Genomic DNA, 20,551 nt, shown 5'->3' with positions numbered 1-20,551 from the left:
GAAAAAAATAAATTATAAGCCAGAATTTCTCTTCATCCTAAGATACCATCAAAGAAAGTGAAAAGACAAGTCACAATTGATGTTTGCAGCCTGTATAACACGGAAAGATTAGCAGACAGAATACATAAAAGAATCCCACAAATAATAAAAGACAACACAACAGGAAAAAATATTTAAAAAGCCATTTCACAAAAAAAGTAAGTCCAAATAGCTAATAAACATATAAAAAGATGTTCAACATCATTAGAAGTCATGGAAATGCAAATTAAAATCACAGTGAGGTATCACCTGTACCACAAGACTGCAAAAATTTAGAAATCTGACAATATGAAGAGTTGGCAAGAAAGCAGAACAACTCCACACATCCCTTAGCACTCAGAGTGAACACTGGCACGCCCGTCCACGAGAAGGAGCTTGACATTACTCAAGTCTGAACACACACACGCCTGTGACCCAATAATTCAACTCTCAGGTACATAAACTAAAATAACTCTTGCACAGGCACACCAGAAAACACATTCAAAATATTCACAGCAGAAGTGTTCATAAAAGCAAAACGCTGGGAAAACTCTGATCAGTAAATGGTAACAAATTCATTCAGTGAAATGTAAGAATGACCAGTGATTTCACATCGATCAAAGGATAAATCTAAAATCCTAATGAGGAAAATGTAACTTCTTAGAGTAAAGCTTCATTCTTTATCAAAGTCAAAACAGTATAATCTTACAAGTCCAACTCCTATTCTTTTTGACACATACTAAATATTTATATTAGGGAATTTTTTTTAAATGGATTTCCTCAACTTATCTTCACTTATATTTAAAAAACAAACAAACAAAAAACAGGAAAAAAAAACAACTTCCACTTACTTAATTGAGTTTCTAAAGTGGTCTTCAGCTGGGTTTTTTACAGTACAACTATTCAGGAGCCATAAATCTGCGTCTGATGCATTTTCTATTAAAAAACAAATATAAAATAGAAATTTCAGTATCACACTTAATCACAGCTCACTCGCGCAGCACTGAGACAGACAGAGGCCGTGGGCAGTCACGTAAACCCATAACTGCCTGACACAAGGGGCCCGCTAGACGCATGTGGAAATACATGTGAGAAATATAAAAATGTATACCCTGCGCTGTATCTTTTCATTTAAAATATAAAGAAAATAAGCATTTTCTTCCCTTATATTCGATACTTGAAAGTATTTTATTTTATTGTTAAAGATTTTATTTGTTTATTGACAGAGATCACAAGTAGGCAGAGAGGCAGGGAGAGGGAGAAGAAGCAGCAGACTGTCCACTGAGCAAAGAGCCCGACGGGGGGCCCAATCTAGGACCCCGAGATCATGATCTGAGCCGAAGGCAGAGGCTTTAACCCACTGAGCCACCCAGGTGCCCCGATACTTGAGAGTATTTTAAAACTTCCAAAAACTGAAGTGGAACCAGCCTCACCTTCCGAGTACGCAACCTCATTGCTCCCTTTTGGACTGTGTCAGTATGTTTTAGGCACAGATATTTTCATATACCAAATATTCTGCAGCCTAAGAAGTTATTAAAAATATACTTTGTCAGGGCGCCTGGGTGGCTCAGTGGGTTAAAGCCTCTGCTTTCAGCTCAGGTCATGATCCCAGCATCCTGGGATCGAGCCCCGCATCAGGCTCTCTGCTCAGCAAGGAGCCTGCTTCCCCCCCCTCTCTCTCTCTGCCTGCCTCTCTGCCTACTTGTGATCTCTGTCAAATAAATAAATAAAATATTATATATATATATGTGTGTATATATATATATATATATATATACTTTGTCTTCCCTGAAAAAGTTAATGATTTACCTCAGAGTGAGACTCTCATTCCTCTCACCAATTTGATCAACTACTGTTTTGTATGTGGTCCCCCCCAGCCCCTACTGCATCCGCAGGGAAACATTCCAAGACCCCCCAGGGTATGCCAGAAACCACAGATAACAGTGAACCCTAAAAATGCTATAGGCTTTCCTGCACATACAGACCTGTGATAAAGTTTCATCTACAAATTCGGCACAGTAAGAAAATAACAGCAGTAATAAAATAGAACAATTATAACCACATACTGTAAAAAAAAATAAATACTTATGTGAACAGGTCTCTCTCTCTCTCTCTCCCTCTCTGTAAAAATACCTTATTGTACTCTGCTCACCCCCTTCCTGTGCTGCTGGGAGATGGTGAATGCCTGCATGATGAGAGGGTAAGACGTCTGTGTGAGGAGACGAAGGGACATGAACACTCGCGCTGGGGCACAGCAGCACGCTGCTACTTGGCCTTCCAGCAATATGGCACGGGGGTGGGGGGGGTTCACTTGCTTCTGGACTGTGGTTGACCGCGAGCACCTGAAACCGCAGGTAAGGGAGAGGGGCCGTCGTACTGTGATAAACTCACCGGCAAAGCAATCAATAACCGCAACCCATCCAGTTTAGGAACGGCCTTTGTAAATGCCTCACATGTTCACTGCTATTCCCACTACCTTGATGCCTAGCAGGACATACTTGTTAAAACCGGACGACCACAATGAAAGGAAAACCAAAACTGAAAACCGCAGCACCTTCCATGTACGCCAATGTAGGAGCAGAAGCTAAGGTCAGTGACAAACGGATGTCTAAGCAGCTAAGATCAGAAGGACAAACGGATGTCTGCACACACATTCTCCTCCTGGGAAGGGAACCCCAAGTGACAGCATGATGCCAAACGGAGGGCGACCACATCAAAGCTTCTGGTGAACTGGCAAAAATTTTTTTCCAAACATTTGATTATAAAAGTCGGAATCCAATGAATCCAATGAATATACCAAAATGCCTACAAAATTACCCAAATTTTTGACCACCCCTCAAAAGAGAATGTCCTTTCCAATGAACACAAGAGTTTCTTAACCAATTATTTCCAAACTCAGTTTTTTGTTAGTATATCTTAACTTATTATTGTCAAAACACACTATTTACAAGCAAAAATCAGTCAGTAAACCACCATAACATAATGAGGATTTACTATACGCCAGGCTCTCCTCCAGGCACAGGGGAGACGGCTGTGAGAAGAGTTTAGACCCTCAAGGAGTTTAGGTCTTGAGGAGGAAGTCTGATGAAAACAAACAACAGAAAAACAAGGTAATTTCAGGTACTGGTCAATGCTATTAAAATGATAAGAGACATTAATGGACAAAGAATAATTAGGTCGGAAGAGTTGAGACTCAAGTAACAAAACACCATGCAAAGACCATGCAAAAGCCAAAAGAAAGAGCATTTCAAGAAGAAAATCCTGCAAGTATAAAGGCCATGAAGTAAAAGTGAACTTATCGTGCTCTAGGACCAGAAAGACCAGTGTAGCTGAACTGGACACTGGGAAAGTGGAAACAGAAAGGTCGGAGAGGCAGGCAGCAACCAGAGTATCTGGCAAGTTCAGAACTTCACACTGCATTGTAAAATTACAGGAAGTCACCATTGGGTTTCAAACACCTAACTGCTACTTTGGAAAGCCCATTCTAGAAGTGCCATGAAGACTACAGATGGGGCAAAAGTCAAGACAAATAGGGAAAAAGTAAAGGCAAGAAAACCAGTTGGAAGTTGATGCACGGGTGTAAGTAGGAATATGTGAAAGAACATGGGAAGGTGACGCAGGGTGTAAGTAGGAATATGTGAAAGAACATGGTAGTTGACGCACAGGTGTAAGTAGGAATATGTGAAAGAACATGGTAAGTTGACGCACGGGTGTAAGTAGGAATATGTGAAAGAATATGGTAACCTGACGCAGGGTGTAAGTAGGAATATGTGAAAGAACATGGTAACCTGACGCAGGGTGTAAGTAGGAATATGTGAAAGAACATGGTAAGTTGACGCAGGGTGTAAGTAGGAATATGTGAAAGAACATGGTAGTTGCGACGGCAAAAGCAGGAAGGCAAATGGGGGCCTATTCTGGAGGCAGAATCAAGAGAATTCACGGACAGACGAGAAAGGAATGGTGCAAGGAGGCATCAAGTAGGATTCCTAAGCACATGGAAGGAATCTGGGCCTGAGCCTCAGTGGTTTGTGGCGCTGTTTACTGAAATGAGGAAAGTTTAGAAAGAAACAAATGTGGGGACAAGAGAACCAACAGGGCTCTTGGGGGAAGGGGGTACACTTTTTCTGAGATCCCTATTAAATATCCAACTAGAAACACTGATTGGCTTGGTATAAAAGAAACAGAAGCTCAGGGGAGTCTTTCAGGCTGCATAAACAAATGTGAGAGTCCAAACCCTACAGAAAATACCTGAATTTACAGAAATGGATGAGCTCACCTAACAAGGAATTACAGGAGGAAAAAAAGAGTACAGAGAAAGCAGTGGAAGACAGAAAGATCTTGCAAAGAAGGGAAAAGGGTATTGGAAAGGAGCAGCACATAACGAGGATTAAAAAAAAAAAAAATAGAAAACATGGTGTTACAGAAATCCAGAGGAAAAAAAGTATTTGAAAAAGGAACAAACAATTAGGTTACATGTTGAAAGTTCGAGAAGGATATCTGCATCTCTGTGCCAACCCACAATCACTCAAAGGCCCTGCTTTACTAAGTAACACAGAAAACAAACACTACAAAAGGGGAGAAAGGAGGAACTGTATATGGCTGTTTGCCAATAAAGAATGCAGACTCTTTATTGTTTTGCTCCCTTACAAACATATTTTCTGGGTTTTCAGATGCCAACACCGATCAGAAACACTATTGACTTAGTAACAGCTCTTCAAGAGGCGTGGAAAACTGCAGTCACGTTCTTATCAACTTTAAGCTACATCCCAACCTCAAATATTAAAATTCACAGGGTAGGAGTGAATGGCACCTGAAATAGAAAGAAGCTAGTTTAGCATGGCTGCCAGCAAGAACAACCAAGAAATGCCAGAAGACCTGCCTTCTCAGGACCCCATCACCCAAAATTAAATAAATGTTCAACCATACTACCACTAGTGGATGACTTGGTTATCAGATTAAATATCTGCAAAGAGAGAGCTAAACCTTATGGTCTGGCTCTAATCGGAGCCCTCATGTCAGGTTCTCTAGAGCACTGGAAGAGAAGCAGTTAGAGAAGAAGCAGTTAAGAAAGAAGCACTAGGCAGAGGGGCTAGAACGAACCAGCAAAGGGAGGGGCAGTCAGAAGACACCCAGCTTGGAGGCTTAAAGAGAATCCAAGAAAGATGTCTACCTTTATGGGATGTGGCCTCCAGCACAAATAACCTGATATGCAGATGAAAATCATCTGCACATCAGTCAAATATCGCCAGTGTCACAGCTGCGACACCAGGGCTGGTCTGGAAAGGAACAAACTTCGGACCAGCCAGATGGAATCTGGGCACCAAGACCAGACAATTTTCAGGCTTCCACTATGACAAACAGTGCTATAATGAATAGTGCGGTGCAAATACCATCTTGCACTGTTCCCAGACTACCTTTGGAATCAGGTCCCAAAAGGTGGGATTGTTGTCCTAGGATAAACTCATATGTCATCCCATTACCCTTCCAAATTCCCCTCCAAAAGTGTGTGCCACCTTGCACTTCTGTGAGCTATGCACGAGAATGCCCATGGAGTGTGCTAGCGAACCTCTGTACTTAGGTCAATCTGCCAAGAAACTGGATCCAGGGAGGTTTTAATACGCATGTCTCTTATTATGAATGAGTTGAACATCGTTTCATGTATTTCAGGGTTATTTGCAATTTTTGTTAATGTTTTCCATGTGTTCATATCTTTTGCCCTTTTTTTTCCCTCGGGTCAGTCATTTTTATCTCAAGTTTTAACTACTAATAAATACAAACACACACACACACACACACACACACGAAATATTCTCTATGATAGATTACATTATTTTTTCCAGTTTGTCATTTTTTTATAGACTATCTTTGTATATTCTTATTTCCAGGATATCAGATTCAACAACATCTTCTCTTACTGCTTCTGGATTTTGAGTCATAATTAGCAAGTTTCCTCAATTCCCAGATTACTCAGGAGTTTGCCAATGTTTTCTCCTAATACACATATGGTTTTACATGTAGATCTTTGATCTGTTAGGAATTTATAATGATAAACATTGATCTCACTCAATTTTTTAAATGCAAAATGAAATGTTTTAAAACCTTATATTCTCCTATCGCACTGGAAAATATAGAAGGTATGATATTATTTAGTGTTAGTAAAGGAACAGAGAAATTGGCAATTTTGCTGATAACAGTCTATACTCATGAAACTCTCTGGAATGCCAATGTGGGAAAAGCTCTCAAAAATTTACATGTGCATCAGAATTTCTCAAAGACCTGCTTGTAGAGCTACTTTTACCACACACGTGCGTATTTACAGACACACATATATGTACACACACAAATATACACACACATACAGAGACCAATAATCAATTTTTAAAATCTCAGTGAACATTACTGACAAAGCAAAAAATCCAGAAAGTCTACATATCCGTTATATGGAAAATCTTTCAATTAATTATGAGACTGCTAAAATACTACTGAGCTGTCTAAAAAGCAAGACACACCAGTAAATGCTGATTTATAATCATCATTGTTAAATCATCAGGTAAAAGAAAGCAAGGTACAGACAGGAGATCTTGTTATTTGTTTTTTACGAGGGGAAATTCCATTCTAAGGAAAGAAAACTTCTGGAAGCATATACATGACACTGAGGTGTTTGCCCTTGGGAGCCAGATGAAGGGCGAGTTGTTCATGTACCCTTTCATATTCATTCTCTCTTCTGTCTTCAAACTTGCATGGGCATTCCTTTTATAACTGTATAAAGTGTAATCCTGAGGAGGGGCACATGAATATTTCATTTATATCCATCTGTACGGCTTGAATTTCTTAAAGTATGTATTGCTTTTGATCAAACCTTCTAATTTTTTTTAAGTTTCCTTTTCCAGAGAGCTTAGAATCAATAGTGTTCTTTCATTTTAAGGTGAGAATATAAGAAGCTATTTCCCTGCTGGGATCCATCATGAAAACAGTGACCTGATATACATTTTCTGAGAGACTTCTTTCCCCACTGCTAAAAGCTTTTGCACTCACTGAACCAAGAAAATGATGGTCATTGGCATACCACCTACTCTGAGTGTGAGGAGAGAAAAACAAACTATTTGTTTTAATCAAAATGCATGACTTTCCAAACTATTTCTTTATATACACAAGAAAAATTGCTTTTAAATCTAAAGTAATAAAAATCTGATTAGCAGTAATGACAATAGCTAGCATTATTGAGTATGTATCATGCATCCAGAAATGAGCCACACAGATCATACTCACTTTTTTCCCCTTAATCTTTCCAATTTGAGGTGGGTTCGTTTTTACTCTAATTGTAGACAGGGAATCTAAGACTTAGAAAGCAAAAGTAACTTGCCTAAAATCACACAGCAAGGGGTAGGGGGCCCAGGATTAGAACTCCAGACAAACTGACTCCAGAGACTATAAACTTAAGGAAATTAGAATGCCTCATTAGTGGCTTTTTGCCTCTTGATCAAAAATAATACAGACAATATCTAAAAACAAAATAAAGAAGTATTACATGGCCTTGAGGTTGCCTCATGATATTTCTAAGACAGCTAATAATCAGGCTTCAAAAGGAACTGTTTGGCTATTTCCAAAATTTCCAAGATCTTGAACATGTCAGCTCTTGGCCTTCTATAATCCGTGGGAGACATGCAAATAAAGAGAGAATTAATGATGAGCACAGGATTGTTACTCCAAAGCACAGGCTGACTCTCACAGCGACCAATCTCCCTGCAGGCTTGTGCATAATGGCCACATTACAGAGGAGAAGGCCATGGTTCGCATCAACACTACTCAGAGCACAAGGTTTATCTTACACAACTGTTCCACTGCACAGTCACCTAGAGGGGCAGCGGGAAACGGGGAGAGGAGCCTATTTGTGGATTTAAGTAAGGCAGTTAAGCAAGCTTATGCAAAAAAAAAAAAAAAAAAAATCACTAAGAACAAAATGAAGGGGGGGAATGTTGATTGTTTTAAACCCCGCAAGCATTTTGAGGGAGTCTCTTTACCACAGAAGTCTGGAAGACAAGTCGAAACAGTTTAAATGTCCATTATACTTAATCATGCCCAGAGAGTTGTATTTTTGTGATACAAATCACTGGATGTCTACTACAAACTCAGAGAATAGTATGCTTTAGTAAGAGAATTTAAAGGCACTGTTAAGGTGCACATTTAAAAATAATCTCTTAAAAGCAATAAAAGGCAAAATAAATTTCTGTAGAATGATTAATTTTTTTCCTCTTCATCCCATTCATTGTTCTCCACAGCAACTGTGTAATGGAAAGAATGCAGTAACTGTGTTTGCAAAATCTGTTTTAGAAAAGCAATTAAAATGATCCAGGAGGGGAGCACCTGGGTGGCTCCGTCGGAGAAGCGTCTGCCTTTGGCTCCGGTCATGATCCCAGGACCTTGGGATCAAGCCCCACATCAGGCTCCTTCTCCCTCTGTCCTTCCTTTCCCCCACCCCTACCAGGCTCATGCGCTCATTTCCCCTCTCAAAAAATAAAATAAAATAAAATAAAAGCTTTCAAAAATATCTCCATGAGATATCCTGCCTTTAGCCAGCTAGGGTTGGAGCAGGAGGATGGGAAGAATACAACGGGGAAGGAGAAGGAGGAAGAGGGGAGAAGAAGGGAGAAGGGAGAGGGGAGAGGGAAGAAAGAGACAAACTATCCCCAGTCCCCGGTCGGAAACAGGGCAGGGCCTGAGCGTGTGGAGTGTTGGGGACTGCCCGGTGTGTTTCTGGGTGGAACACAACACCCGCGCTCCTATGGGGAAGCACTTACTCCCGGAGATGACCTGTATAATAAGGTTGTGCTTTTAGAACAGTCCTGCTGAGTGTTTCACAGAAATCAGATGAAGCCAAGGGTCAGCCTGAACTGTTTACTGTATGAAAGGAAAAGAACATGTTTTTTTCCTTTTAAATGACAAATAATAGTGGAAAACTCTACCGATAACTATTGAAAACTAATTACATAGCTAAGTAGGGCTGGCCATAATCAAAATCCGAGTGCAAGACAGACCTTTTACTTATTATGTAGAAAAGAACACTGCTAATACTCCCCATCCTCATTCCAAATTAAATCGCTCTGTTGATCCTGACACATAATTAGCTCAGAAGTCACTCCACCTAAGGCATCCCTAACAGGATATCTATGTCTACATGTTAAATAGGTTTATAAACTAAGAGCCAATATATGAACCAATGGACGTGTGAGGGCACTTCATGATCTGGTCATTACCCCCTCCCCAAACCCCTGCCCATCGTGCCCCTCCTGCAGGCTGCCGTTCCTGCCACATGGGAGCTTTTAGGCCCTCAGGCCTCATGAGTAGAAGTCAAAAATTAAGAAGACCAAAATCTAATAGGGAAAAAAAAAAAAATGGGCGGTGAATATGATCTTCAGAGTTCACGTAAAACAGAAACACACGTGTCTCTTGAGTATACATGAAGAGATGATCAATCCCATCCTTAAAATAAGTGAAAGTTAAAAGCACTAAGGGAGAAAAAAACCAACAACACGACTAGACCAAATTTCACTCACTTGAGTGTCAAAATCCCCAAAGCGTGATCACCTGTGCTGGCGAAGCTGGGAGGAAGCAGGCAACTACCACGGCGCCCACACCCACAATGGGCCACACCTCCCGAAACGGTGCCTGCGCACCCTCTGACCAAGAAGTCCTACTTCTAAGGAGTTAGCCCACTTACAAACATGCCTGCACATGAACAAGGCCATTCAAGGTCATTCACTTCAGCATTATTTTTGATAGTACGAGGTGAATGGTGGAAGACGTTTCTGTACATTCGGAACAGAGAGTGCTATAAAGCCGCCCACAAAGAAGAAACAGAATGAATAACCTCTAAGTCCTAATACAGAGAGGTCACCAGGACCACTGCCCGAAGAACAAGATGCTACAAAATACGTACAGTAGGCTACCACGGGGGTCAAAAGGGGGAATCCGGACGACATCGCGGCATTCGCATTCATCTGCGTGAGAAGTGTCTGCACGTGTATCGGAAATAAACAGCAATGGCCGCAAGGAGGAGGAGGGAACCGCATTCACTTACAAGAGATAAGTTGGAGGAGGACTTCATTCCTTATATAAGTTTTAATTTTTTAACCCATCCAAAAAGTAAGCATTTAAAAAAAAAAAAAAAGCAATTGTAAAAACTGTAACTTGTCTTAATCTTCCTGCTGTCTTCCCATTTCTCTATTACCCTGGAGTCAAACATCCTGAAAGAACGGTCTCTTTGCGCCCACTTTCGGTCACCTCGCATTCCCTACTCCACTGCCTCATTTTGGTGAAGACCCTCAAGTGCTCACTCTTTCTTGGAAGCCGCTTTCACCAAGGGAACGGGTACCAATGTCAGATACAGCGGCCATCCAAGGCCGCACAACACCCTTTCCAGCTGGTGTCAACAGCACGACTCTCCTGTCTTCCTCTTACCACGCCACCCCCCTACCCAGTCCCTCTATTTTATCCATCCCCCTCTGTCCTCTACGAAATAGAGCTCCTGAGGACCTAGATTTTGGTTCTCTTCTCACCTGAGCACTGATGATCCCAACCGTTCCAATGGTCTAAAACACGACCACCACACTGAGAGACGACACCCAAATGTATACTTCCCGATCAGACAACCAACTGAGCACACTACTCAACGCGCACCCTAACATCTCCACTGGAACGCATCAAAGAAATACTAAACTTGACAGAAATCATTTCCGAAACTGGACTCTCAAATTTCACTCCTGTATTCACTCACTCATCAGTGAAGCGACCCTGAGATGAGTTACAGCAGGAAAGCACAGCAGCCCAAAGGCTGGAGGGACCCAGCAGCAGAGGTGGAATTCTAAGAGCCCGGAAGCCACCATCATGGGCAGGGGCTAGAACACGGGCAGGAGCTGCCCAACCGGGGCTCGGCTTACAGAGGGAGGGGCTGTCTGATAGGAGCGGAAGCCAAAGCAATGAAACTGCTGTGTCCTGGGACGTGACCCGGAACAAAAGAAAGGGGAGGAAAATGACCTTCTCCCCATTCCTATCCTGCAGGCTTCCATCAGCGCCTCTCACTGGCCAGTCCTACCCACAAAACCCAAAAGGTAGAGAAGACCGAGAAAGGCAGTTCCATGCAGTAAAGAGCAGGACAGAGAGAAGTCAGGGGGATGTGTCTGAGAGCCAGCAGGGAAATGACGTGACCTCTTCCAGGCTTCCCATCTCCCTGATCAGCACATCTACCCAAATGCTAAAACCAGAGACCTGAGATCATCTTTAACCATTCCTCTGCCATCACCATCCCCTGCAGCACATCCAACCGCTCCCAAAGGATTTTACCTCCAAAATAATGGGAACGCATCTATTTCCCTCCACTGCCGCCACCTCTGTATGAGCTGTCTCCCCCAGGCCACTGCAAGTGTCCTGCCTCCCTACAGTTGCGGTGAGACAACACAGAACCATCAAACAACTGAACATCTGGGTGGCTCAATTCGTTCAGCATCTGCCTTCTGCTCAGGTCATGATCCTGGGGTCCTAGGACTGAGTCCCACATCGGGCTCCCTGCTCAGCAGGAAGCCTGCTTCTCCCTCTCCCTCTGTACCAACCCCCACTCATGCACGCACGCGCGCTCACGCTCTCAAATAAATAAACAAAATCTTAAAAAAAAAAACTAGCAAGGAGCCAAAGGAAAGCTAGAGCTTTTTAATAGGCTTGAGTAATCTCTACATACAGATAACTGAAAATTGGGTTAATTAGATACATTCTACTGACAGGGAGTTGAAACCCTATCTTGGTAAGGGGGGAAAAAAGTCACTATTCATAATTCACTACATACAAAGGAACAGAGTTGCTAAAAAATGCAATTGTATCTGCTTTTTTTAAGAACTCAGCAAAATACAATTCCAGTTTACTGTTGACCAACCATGTTTCACACTTAAACAAACAAAAAAATAAAATAGCAACTGCATAAACAAAAAAAAAAAAAGGAAAGAAAAAAAAACTTTTTATCTTTGGCCTTTCTAACATCTCGTAAAACCAACTACTTAGTGTACAGCAAAGTAAGCACACAGAGAGCTACAGAATGCTCGTGGTAAGATCTGTTGTTATTTTTCTCTCCTTTGAGAGTGTAATGAACACGGTCACAGCACAAGTCAAGTCAGAAGCGCCAGAGAAGGCCCCAAGGCTGGCTGGATCATTTGAGGTCACTAAAAATGGCTGACCCCTCTCAAGATGAGCAAAAATATAAAATATAAATTAAAAATACAAATTTTCCTTTTTAAAGTACTTTTAAGAAAAAGAGCTGGGCCACTGCAGTTTGCATGTGGCAACCGCCACAGGGCCACGCTGCGGTACTGGCTGGGGGCTGGGCTGCTGGTGTCGTCCGCGGGTGACACGGTCCATGGCAGGCTCTCTACTCACACATGACCATGCTGAGATTCTGAGACAGGAATGTGGAACATGAACGGATCATGGGGCCTTTTTTTTTTTTTTTTAAAGGTTAATTTTCCCTTTTTGCTATCCAGTCATCCTCATTGGTCTTTGCTTCCGGGTGTCGACATCATCACCCTCAACATCTGCTGCCCACTGGCCCAGGTCTACCTCAACCTCCCCATCTTCATCTCCATCCCCTTCTCCCTCCCCTTCTTGGCCCACCTCACTGGTGGCCTCCTGCTCCCCACTTTCCTCATTAGTGTCCCCACTAGCAGGTACATATCTCCCAACCCCCACCCCCCACACAATGTCCTTCTTGTCCCTTAAGTCCTTGGTGGTGACTGAGAGCTGGTGTCCACAACCATGTCCGATGTGGTGGGGCTCATCAGTGATCCAATGCAGCCAGTGAGAAAGCACGCCGGGGTCCGGGGACTGTGGGGAGAGGGCTGCCCGAGTCTGCATTGGCAGAGGCAGCACTGGAGGCAGTAGATGCTGCAAGCCAGGAGCTAGGCCAGGGACAATGCCAGGAGGGCTTTCCGGATCCACCAGTCCAACTGTAATCTTAAATTCATGTATTCTATGGAAAATTTCCTTCCTTCCTTCCTCATTCAAATATTTTCAAAGTAATATGCTGAAAAGACTTCTATTTAGCCAAGAGCAAATCATAACCAAGAAAAACCCTCGCTAGTAAATTTGCAAAACATATGGTTCTCATTCAGAATGATATACAAACCCTCAATTGTGTAGCACAAATCAATAACTTGAGTCATCTGCTAGGAATGACCAATTCACCCCTACGGCCAATTTCCAAGACAAATTCTAAGTACAGAAGTATCTCCTTAAAGTGAAGTATAGATTACATGCTGCATATCATCTCTAATATAAGAGCTACCTCTGGATTTTAACCTTGCAGACTTAGCACATCAAAATAAGTACCAATTTGGTAATCCACAGAAAAATGCCCACAGGAAACTGCCAAGACAGGAAAGATCCAGATCAAAGATAAAGCCACATACGAAGCCTAGGTTCGCTGGAAGCCAAAGTGCAAAGAAGAACATCAAAGATCTCTGAGTGAAACAGTGGAGCTGAAGGTACTGAGTCAAGTACTCCAAGGCCAGTGTCCATTCGGACATGTCAGGGTCCACACCACACCACCGTGAGAGAGTCTAAGTAGGATCCCCGGAGAGAAACAGAATGAGCTGGCTGTACACCTGGTAGGCATCCAGTAATTATTCAACTGACTGATGGATATCCCCAAATAATATTCCCCAAATAGCAATTCTAAACTTTCTAAAATGACAAATACAGGTTACCAATTTGAGACCAAAAATAAGGAATAACAAAGAGAAGAAACAAGATTGCCTTAAAGAACTGTTGGAGGGGCGCCTGGGTGGTTCAGTTGGTTAAGCGTCTGCTTTTAGCTCAGGTCCTGATTCTGGGGCCTTGCCTTAGAGCCCCTCATCGAGTCATGCTCAGCATGCAGTCTGCTTCTCTTTCTGCCCCTACCCGCCACCACCCCCAGCTCATGCGCACACGCATGCACGTGTTCTCTCTCAAATAAATTTTTTTTTTATTTTTTTAAATTAAAGAAAAGAACAGAACTATTTGGGAAAGAAGAAACTATTTGAAATCTTATTCATTTGTCATGGAAAATGACTTGCTGAGTGAGAAAAATTTAGGTATTTGACACTCTTGTACATAGGAAGAATTATCTTAAACAGATAAAATAATTTAACAAGAATTTGATTTGTGGTGTTTATTAATGTTACCACCTTTTAAAGTTAATATCTCCTAATTCCAAATCTTACTTTACAAATTCATTTCATTTATTTTAGGTAATTCAAAATTTATTTTGATTAACTGGTTCATTTCCTAGTTACAAAGTCAAAAATAATGTATCCTAGCCTCAATTTTGCTTCACAAAATTAGAGACAATGTAAAAAATATTACAATCCAACTAAAACTGGGCACAAGATATAGATATGTCTCCAAAGATAAATAACCAATAACCCCAAGAAAAGATGGTCAACATTATTAGTCAGGATGGAAATGCAAATCAAAATCATAGTGGGATACCACTTCACATCTACTAGGATGGGTGTAATAAAAACCAAACTTAAATTAAAAAGATAATATCAGGTGTTGGCAAGGATGTAGAGAAACTGTAACCATCATACGCTGTTGATTAAAATATAAAATAGCATATTAAGTATAGTATATATTTATATAATATATAACTTATATAATACATTAACTATATAAGCTATTCACACAGAGTTAATCTACGATCCAGCCACTCCTCTCCTGGGTATAAACCCTAAAGAAACAAAAACATTCTGATCATACAGAAACTTGTGTATCAATGTTCACTGCAGCATTCTTTTTTTTTTTAACTTTTTATTTTTTTAATTTATTTTCAGTGTTCCAGAATTCACTGTTTATGCACCACACCCAATGCTCCATGTAATACGTGCCCCATATAATACCCACCACCAGGCTCACCCAACCTCCACTCCCCCACCCCTTCAAAACACTCAGATTGTTTTTCAGAGTCCATAGTCTCTCATGGTTCACCTCTCCCTCCAATTTCCCTCAAGTCCCTTCTCCTCTCCATCTCCCCATGTGCTCCGTGTTATTTCTTATGCTCCACAAATAAGTAAAACCATATGATAATTGACTCTCTCTGCTTGACTTATTTCACTCAGCATAATCTCTTCCAGTCCCATCCATGTTGATACAAAAGTTGGGTATTCATCCTTTCTGATGGAGGATAATACTCCATAGTGTATATGGACCACACCTTCCCTATCCATTCATCTGCTGAAGGGCATCTTGGTTCTTTCCACAATTTGGCGACCATGGCATTGCTGCTATGAACATTGGGGTACAGAAGGCCCTTCTTTTCACTAAATCTGTATCTTTGGGGTACATACCCAGTAGTGCAATTGCAGGGTCATAGGGAAACTCTATTTTTAATTTCTTGAGGAATCTCCACACTGTTCTCCCAAGTGGTTGCACCAACTTGCATTCCCACCAACAGTGTAGGAGGGTTTCTCTTTCTCCACATCCCCTCCAACACATGCTGTTTCCTGTCTTGCTAATTCTGGCCATTCTAACTGGTGTAAGGTGGTATCTCAATGTGATTTTAATTTAAATCTCCCTGAAGGCTAGTGATGATGAACATTTTTTCATGTGTCTGTTAGCCATTTGTATGTCTTCATTGGAGAAGTGTCTGTTCATGCCTTCTACCCATTTTTTGACATGATTATCTGTTTTGTGTGTGTTGATCTATAAAGAACTTCTCAAACTCAACACACAAAGCATTATTCTTAATGGCTAAAAAAGTGGAAAATGCCCAGATGCTCCTTAACTGATGGATAAATACAATGCCGTATATATCCACACAAGGGAGCATCAGCAGACGATGAAGAGACAGGAAGCACTCACACAGGTTACAACAGGGACAGACCTTGACAACAATATGCTAACTAAGAGAGGTTGGTCACAAAGGTGCACAATCATAGGATTCCACTTAAATAAAAGATCCAAAGAGGCAGATCTATAGTGACAAAGTGGGTTGGTGGCTGCCCAGGGCTGGAAGGCTGGGCAAACTGAGGGAGACAGCTGAAAGATGTGGAATTGCCAGATGGGGTAATAAATAGGTTTTAAATTGGATGCGGTGACAGATGTACAACTCTGTTGTAGCCTAAAAGCTACTGAATTGTACACTTTAAACAGGGTGTAATATGGGAATTCTTAAACTAATAAGGTTGTTTAAAAAAATAAAAAAAGAAAATATGAAGACAAAAAACCCACTGGAGACAACCATGAGCCACATCCTCATTGCTCTCCATTTCTGGGCCCTCTGCCTTACTGTTTCCTCCACCGCTCTGCCCCCAGCGAACTCCTACCCAACCCTTCACAGCTTGGTTACATGCCACCGGCCCCGACAGGCCTTCCCTACCCTCTTCAGAAAGAGGAAGGCACTGCTACATCTGTGCCCGCGGACGAGCTTATAGCACACTGTAGCAAATATTCCAAGATGTCTCCCAGGACGTGACCTTTAATGGACTATTCATTCTAAATCCCCAGAGCCAACCTCAGAACTGCGAAGAGCGTATGTCTTCACTGTGGATGGGTGGATGGATGGATGGATGGATGGAGAAAAGAAAGAAAGAACAAATGAACAAACAGGGTAACAGAGGAAGGGATGGAGGAAGGAAAAAAACAAAAAATGAAAGGAAGAATGGACATGCAAGCAAAGATCAAAGACACAGAAAGCCATGTAAATGAATTAAGCATCAAGACCAAACAAGACACAGACTAGTTCCTGTCAGCAGTCAAAAAGTTAACACTAGGGGCGCCTGGGTGGCTCAGTGGGTTAAGCCTCTGCCTTCGGCTCAGTCATGATCTCAGGATCCTGGGATCGAGCCCTGCGTCGGGCTCTCTGCTCAGTGGGGAGCCTGCTTCCCCCTCTCTCTCTGCCTGCTGCTCTGTCTACTTGTGATCTCTTTCTCTGTGTCAAATAAATAAATAAAATCTTAAAAAAGAAAAAAAAAGTTAACACTTTGAGTAGAAACTAGTGTCAAGCTCTGACAGATAATCCAGTATTTGTCCCAGGAGAGCATATTGTTCTAAAAGGAGCAAAGACCACGGCAACCTTTCAATCTATCAAACACTGTATACCAATAACAAAATTACACTTACAAAAATATCACAGAAAATGTTTTTTCATCAAATAGCTATTACACAATTTTAGAAAATTGTAAATTATAGAAAATTATAGAAAAAAGTAAAAGAAATAAAACAAACAAAAAAACCTATGCATTAAAATAGATTGGAAGGAAACACACCAAAAGGCTAATAACAGCTACATTTAAATAATGGAACTCCTATTCTAGAGAACAGGTCTTCCTAGATTCTAGAGGCTTTCACACGAGTTTGGGCCTGACAAGATAGCGCTTCCGCAAGCCTCATCTCTGCCATCTGGAGGGTCTCACAGAGACCAAAGGGTCTCTGTGAGAGACATGTTCCACAGCACCTGACTAGTTTATCCGGAAGGGCTGGCTCCTCAGCGAGCTGGCTCAGACCACAAAAGTCTTCTTCATCCAATTATTCAGCAGCAGCCCAAGCTTAGACCTGGCAAGCTAAGATTCCAATGTTGGCCTTGAAGAAGGCTGTTTCAATAGTTCGGGGATTAAGTAATAAGGGCCAAAGGTACACTGTTAATTATGGGAAAACAAGGGCTCGATTAGCAAGGAGAGTTTTGTAAAAATAAAAGAACTCACAGCTGCCCGGGTACGAGAGATGACAGAGGGAGGAATTACAGGTTTCTGAACCGGAGAACTGATACGAAAGGTGACATCAGTAACACAAGGAGAAGCGCTACGGAGAAGCAGGTCAGGGGAGGAAGAGTGCAGCTTCGGACTGAGCCGTGTCCACTCCACGAGGACTAGTCAGTGAGACACGCCAAGTGACTGGGCTATGAGCAGTTGTGAACGCATGAGAGAACTCATCTGAGGTCAGTGATGCTGATGTCACCAAGGATGACAGAGAGCAGAGAGCATACCAGTGTATATGCGGACTACTGTAAGGCAGGGGTAAAAAATCCTCCAGAAGATGGAACTATGTCCCATAGACACCGTGAGTGGGCAGGACTTCAGAAGAGTGTTTGCCTGGCTGAGTAATGGTGACAGAACAATGGCCCCAGCTCGGCAGCCCAAAACAACACTAGGCTGACCTCTCCTCCGCCTTATGAATCAGAGGGAATTTGCCTACAAGTCACAAGTGCAATTAAAATGCTAGACTTAATTTCCTACAGATTTCAATTTGACTATGCAATAAATTAGAGCTAAGTAACCACATTTGCATAGCATTTTACCACTTGCAAAGCATTTTTAAATCCATTATCTCATCCGAGCTCCCCGACAGCCCCATGAGGTAAGTATTTATAATCTCCATCTTATGGATGAGGAAACAGAAGAAAAATGCGGTGACTTGCAAAAAGGCCGCAGAAGCGGGAAAGCAGGAGGCCAGGCCGGGAGGGATCGCTGGCTCTCGAGTTACAGGGCAGCACTCCGAGGCTGCACTAGTGATTTCCCGTCTGAGGAAGGGATTATCACATGGGTCGACCTCGCTCCCAGGGACAGAGACTATTTCTTTCATGACGCCCAAAACAACTAAGCTTTGCACATTTATTCATACTTTATACTCACCTACTTTTCTCTACGGAAAAGAAATTTCACATTTAGAATGTTACAACTTACCTCTAGTCCTCACGAAAAGAGCTATGAAGTAGAAAGAAGAGGTGAGAAAGCACACAACGAGGGGCTGATGATGAATATAAAAACCAAAAGAAGGCTGGACTTCCCCGCGCCCTCCCCCCACTTCCCCTCCAGTTCCCTCCAGTCTTGCTGGACCAGGAAGGCGGCCGTGCTAAGTGGCACAGAGAGACAGCGGGAGGAGGAACATCAGGGCCCATTCGCGGAGAAGAGGGCATGAGAGCACAAGCAGAATGCGGAAGGCATCTGAGCGGGAGGACAACGGCACGGGCAGCAGTGCCCAAGAAACAGAGGGTGGGGACAGTATGACAGAGAGAGGTCTGACCTGAGGCATCACCGGCGAGCAGAGTGAGCGCACCCATCACGGCAAGCAGCCCAGCCCAGGGTCTGGGAGCCTGAGAAGAGCAAGAGGGGCATCGCTGAAGGGGACAGCCTGGCCTGGACTGCCAGGGCTGTCCAAGAAGTTGGGCAGGTGTGTGCAAGGGCAGCCTGGCAGGGGGTGTCAAAGCCAGGAGAGGGGAAGCAGGCACATACATGGGACGGTGCCTGTTGTCAGAGCATACACAGGGTGAGGGAGGCGGTGTGTGTATGCAGGACGGTGGCCCCATACGGTTTTAGGAGAACGTATGCAGAATGTGCTGGAATCCGGAAGGCACAAGCAGGCATCCCTGCCAAAACGCAGCAAGGTGCAAGAGTACAGGAGTTCAAGGGAGGTCAAAGTTTGATGAGGAATAGGAAATTGACATACTCCCCAAAAACCTTCTCACGAAATATATATTAAGGGACAAAAGTAACTTTACAGTGTCAAAACTCAGCAGACAGCACCTTAACAAATTGATCAAAGTTACCATCACCAATCATGGGACAAATCAAAGTCAGGTCCCATGAGACAGGATGCACGGAGAGGAAGCCAGCATCACTCTCAAAGAAATTCCAGCCAAAGATGCAAAACTTGAACCTACACACGAGAGCCATCAGATCAACACAAATCAAGGGACAATCATCCAAATTACCGGCCTGTACCCCTCAAACATGTCAGAGATAAAAAGGCAAGGAAAGAAACCAAAACTGCTTCAGATTACAGAGTCTTCAAAGGGTACCTGGGTGGTTCGGAGGGTTCAAGTCTCTGCCTTTGGCTCAGGTCATGATCCCAGGGTCCTGGGATAGAGCCCCGCTTCGGGCTCTCTGCTCAGCGGGGAGCCTGCTTCCTCCTCTCTCTCTCTCTCTCTGCCTACTTGTGATCTCTGTCTGTCAAATAAATAAATAAAATCTTTAAAAAAATAAAAATAAAAATAATAAAAATAAAGAGTCTTTGAGAGACACAACAAGTAAGTGCAAAACGGCATTACGAAGTGGGTTCCCTTGCTGTGAAGGGCACTACGGGACTAATGTGACCGTGGACTGTGGAAGAGGTGGCAAGAATATCTAGCTTAACATTGTGGTTTTGTGAAGAATAACTTTGCAGAAACTCTGCAGACACTAAAGCATGCGGGGGTGAGACACACTGAGCAAACAGCTACCTAGAAAACGGTTCAGAAAGACAGCTTCAGTACTGCTCTTGCAACTTCACTCTAAACATCTTTTCTAAAAGTTTCATTTTTGAAACAAGGAGGTTGGAGAGCAATCTGCTCAGCAGTACAAGAGTATATAGCTGACACCAAAGAAATTGCAACAGGAATGGAAAGCACCAGGGCGCTCTACCACATGGAGGTATTTTTTTCCCTGATAGGAAAATAAGTGTCAGGTTAATGGGTACAATGTCAGTGGCAGGACTAATAAAGATACTGACAATGTGGGTTTCTAAATGTTTAGATTAAAGG

General features: G+C 42.6%; 1 protein-coding gene across 4 annotated transcripts in view; it reads right to left on the bottom strand.

The window, feature by feature from the left end:
* CDKAL1 (CDK5 regulatory subunit associated protein 1 like 1) overlaps positions 1-20,551 on the bottom strand; it is a 632,670-nt gene that overhangs the window by 526,251 nt on the left and 85,868 nt on the right. For all 4 annotated transcript variants that reach the window (XM_032341217.1, XM_032341216.1, XM_032341219.1 and 1 more), the window contains one exon: positions 870-954. In XM_032341217.1, the coding sequence (XP_032197108.1) occupies positions 870-954 (85 nt within the window). The remainder of the gene's footprint in view (positions 1-869; positions 955-20,551) is intronic.

The sequence above is a fragment of the Mustela erminea genome, chromosome 4 (genome assembly GCF_009829155.1).
Source record: "Mustela erminea isolate mMusErm1 chromosome 4, mMusErm1.Pri, whole genome shotgun sequence".
NCBI lineage: Eukaryota > Metazoa > Chordata > Mammalia > Carnivora > Mustelidae > Mustela > Mustela erminea.
Note: the sequence above shows the minus strand (reverse complement) of the source record. Positions and strands in the feature narration are given on the sequence as shown.